Source organism: Toxoplasma gondii, chromosome IX (genome assembly GCF_000006565.2).
Source record: "Toxoplasma gondii ME49 chromosome IX, whole genome shotgun sequence".
NCBI lineage: Eukaryota > Apicomplexa > Conoidasida > Eucoccidiorida > Sarcocystidae > Toxoplasma > Toxoplasma gondii.
The window spans coordinates 133,070-136,182 of NC_031477.1; the positions used below are offsets into that span (position 1 = coordinate 133,070).

Below are 3,113 nucleotides of genomic sequence, written 5' to 3' on the forward strand. Positions count from 1 at the left end.
TGAGGAAGGCGTAGACAAAATGTATCTCCAGGTAGGAAACGAAAGAGGCAGCCAGTCTCAGTCAGTCAGAGCTGGTGGTGTGTTGATTAGTTTCATCAACGGGGACACCTCTTTCAGGTCACAGTGGCGGTGCACTTCACGGTGCATTCAAACAACCGTTCTAGACTGTCGACGAGTGTGATGTAGCCGGAACTAGAAAATGAGTTAAAACGTTTCGTCGTTGTTGTGCCATCCCCGTTGAGAGCTATGGAAATACGTATTTTAGAAAAATGCTTCCACGAAACACCAAACCGCGTGACAGGCCATTCGCCAACGCCCTCGACACGGGACCGCTGTTTCGCCGCTGATGCAACTGTCCAGTAGAACTACACCAATGAGGGGAAAATCTAGCTTTTTAAAACGTGTTGTCGCAACGGAGGGTGGGTGGGGAATGTGGAAAAGTTATCCTTGCGTTTTGGAGAGTTGGTAACGCCTTAGTCGTCTTTAATGAAAAGCACGCTGCCGGTGTCCTGTTGTTGCGAGGACAAACCTTACGCACTCGTCCTCGTCGCCGCCACCTTCTGCAAGTCTCCGTCCAGTGCCGCCTTCAATTGCGCCATTGGCGTTTTTCATCAACTCTTGCCGGCACTGGCGTAGCTTAACAGCAGCCAGCAAGAGCCCCAAGAAGGCGGTCGACATAAAGACCACCATGGTTGCAGTCATCTTTTTACGACGTAATGTCACCAGCTGCTTCTCAGCGTGGCTACTTCTGCATTGAAACAGGCAGGCACACGTAATGTCATATCTTCTCCGATATAGTGTGTACAGACAAAACACTCCTGGAACAGATGAACTGCTACTGTGCATCCAAGCTAGCAAAACAACATAACATGTCAAGAAGAGTGACATCTGGACGTCAAGAATGGCGGTGGGTTTGGACATTAAGGGACCACTCTTCGCATGAGCATGGCCACTCGGCTGAAGTCCAGGATCTCGTTGTCTGTAAATTCTTGCCAAATCACAAGAATTTCTCCCACGGTAGCGGGTGTACCTTCTCATGGCCTAGAAAGGGTCTGAGTCAAAATTGGATCTGTAAACCCTACCTTCTCAATCTCTTCAGAGAAATAGCAACCTCTGTCCGGTGCTTTTTCTCTTCGGACGGTATAGCTGAGCTTGAGACTGCGATTGCTCCATCGCTGCCCGGCGTCCTGATAATTAATGGTATCGAGTCCAAAATCGCTGTCGTCATTGCCCCACAACTCCGGATGAGTAGCTCATGCGAAAAACTGGCAAAGAAAAAACAGAGTAGCCGCCGAAGACGGAATCACAAGCGTGTTAATCGGACAAAGAAAAGAAAAAAAACGGAACACCATTGCACTGTCACTATTCACCGGACGATTGAGCCGCTGGGACGTGGTCACGCTGTTTCTGCTCTCGGACTAAACAAAACTGACCATCTACATATATGCCACGCTTCTGTCGTTCGTGTCTTTATTTTCGCAGAAGAGTGTCAGAGTTTAAGCATACAGCGTGAAACCCACCAACCGAAAAGTCAGTAACAAACGACGAGTCGATACTGTGCACTGCTTGTCTCGCCGATGACCGGAGCACATCGCCAGAAGCCGACCGACCCTCCGGTGCCGCTCAAGATAGCAGTTTTGCCTTGCATGCTGACAGAGCAACCGCATTCACGCGAAAACTCTGGAAGAGTACTGCACAGTGAATCTTGCCTGATACAACCGGATAAGCGTCAAGGGTTTGACACTGTCAAAACGTATGCCTCGCGCGACTTGAACCATCAAATTGTCCACGTTCTTGCAAGTTCGGACGTGGTGTATCGCATGCGTCGCAAGCCCGTACTAAGAAACGAAGGAAGGCACGTAAGGAGTCCAGTTAAACTTATCGGCAATGGTAGAGGGAACTGGTGCTCAGTTAGTCTATGACACATGTCCCCGGAAAACTTTATTCACGCAGACACTGATGGATCTCTAGGCGACTGGGCGGACAGGTACGAGACTTCTTGCACAAGGAAATCGGTTACCAACACCCACGGGTGCTCGAAGATGGTATGCCGCCTGTCAACGATAACTGAATATCCAGTGTATCATACTTTTGACAGCAGCCAACGAATTCAGCTTTTGATGGCGGAAAGCTGGTCCTGGCGTACGCTCAGCGATGTAGTGAGACGGAGAGCGAAAGTGGAAGAGCAAATACCGGCAGTAAGACGGACTACCCGAATCTACTCCTACACGCAGAATCAGCCAGTCTTTGTTTGGAGGTTTGTGGAGCAGAAGCACATCTTTTACACCGAAGATTTCAAAGAACACTAGAGAAAAAATGTCAAACCTCCAGAGCTCCAGAAAGTAACCCAATTTAGATGGACGAATCCTGACCTACATCGTCCACGGGCAAAAGTTGTGCTCCTGGATTCTTCTTGCTCCTTGTCTTGCGGAGCCTGTATCGTGACATTATCTTTATGAGGTGTTCCCCTATGTCTCAAACAACCGCGTTTCATGTTTCAATGGATTCACCAGGTTTTGACCAGCAAGAGACACCTCACCCGAATGAGGTCTTGCACGCAAATCCCAAAACGATAAATCCAGCCGAGTTAAAAGCATCAGTGTCACCTACTCTGATGGCATCGTAGTTACAAAAAGAAACTGGGAGAAATCTACTCCTCCCGCCCCCGAAAAAAGACCTTACACCGCAGCATGTGCTATCATGTCCCCCTTACTGTCGACTCGTCATCAGTCCGGGAAGTCGTACGAAAAATTTTGCAAGACTACATGCTATGCCAAGGAAAACAAAGCGAACTCACCAGCACCATACTGGCGTACTGATAGTAACAACGGCTTCGTGTTTTAACTGACAAGGACATACGAGCGGCGATCACGAACGATGTAAAGTGGTATAACGAACTGTTTGACTGGTATTTATGTGGGTGTGCAAGTTCCATTAAACCAAAAGCCGCTTTGACAACATGGATCCAGTCAAGCATGGTAGACATTAAGCATACGTCTTTAACAGCTGAGATTTAATAATATCTTAAAGCGCGGTGGATGATATGATACAAAATGGCAGGAGCTTCTCACCTCAACAGGGTAGTCTAGTGCAACAAGCACGGAGTCACGGAT

The 3,113-nt window shown here is 48.3% G+C and overlaps 1 protein-coding gene across 1 annotated transcript; it reads right to left on the reverse strand.

Annotated features, from left to right (window-relative positions):
- Positions 1-356: 356 nt before the first annotated feature.
- Positions 357-1,538, reverse strand: TGME49_274290 (Toxoplasma gondii family B protein). Its single transcript, XM_002371970.1, has 2 exons — positions 1,083-1,538; positions 357-748 (listed from the first exon to the last, which is right to left on the reverse strand). Exons 1-2 carry the CDS (start codon positions 1,226-1,228, stop codon positions 484-486), a joined length of 411 nt encoding a protein of 136 aa, XP_002372011.1. The 5' UTR covers positions 1,229-1,538; the 3' UTR covers positions 357-483.
- Positions 1,539-3,113: the final 1,575 nt, after the last annotated feature.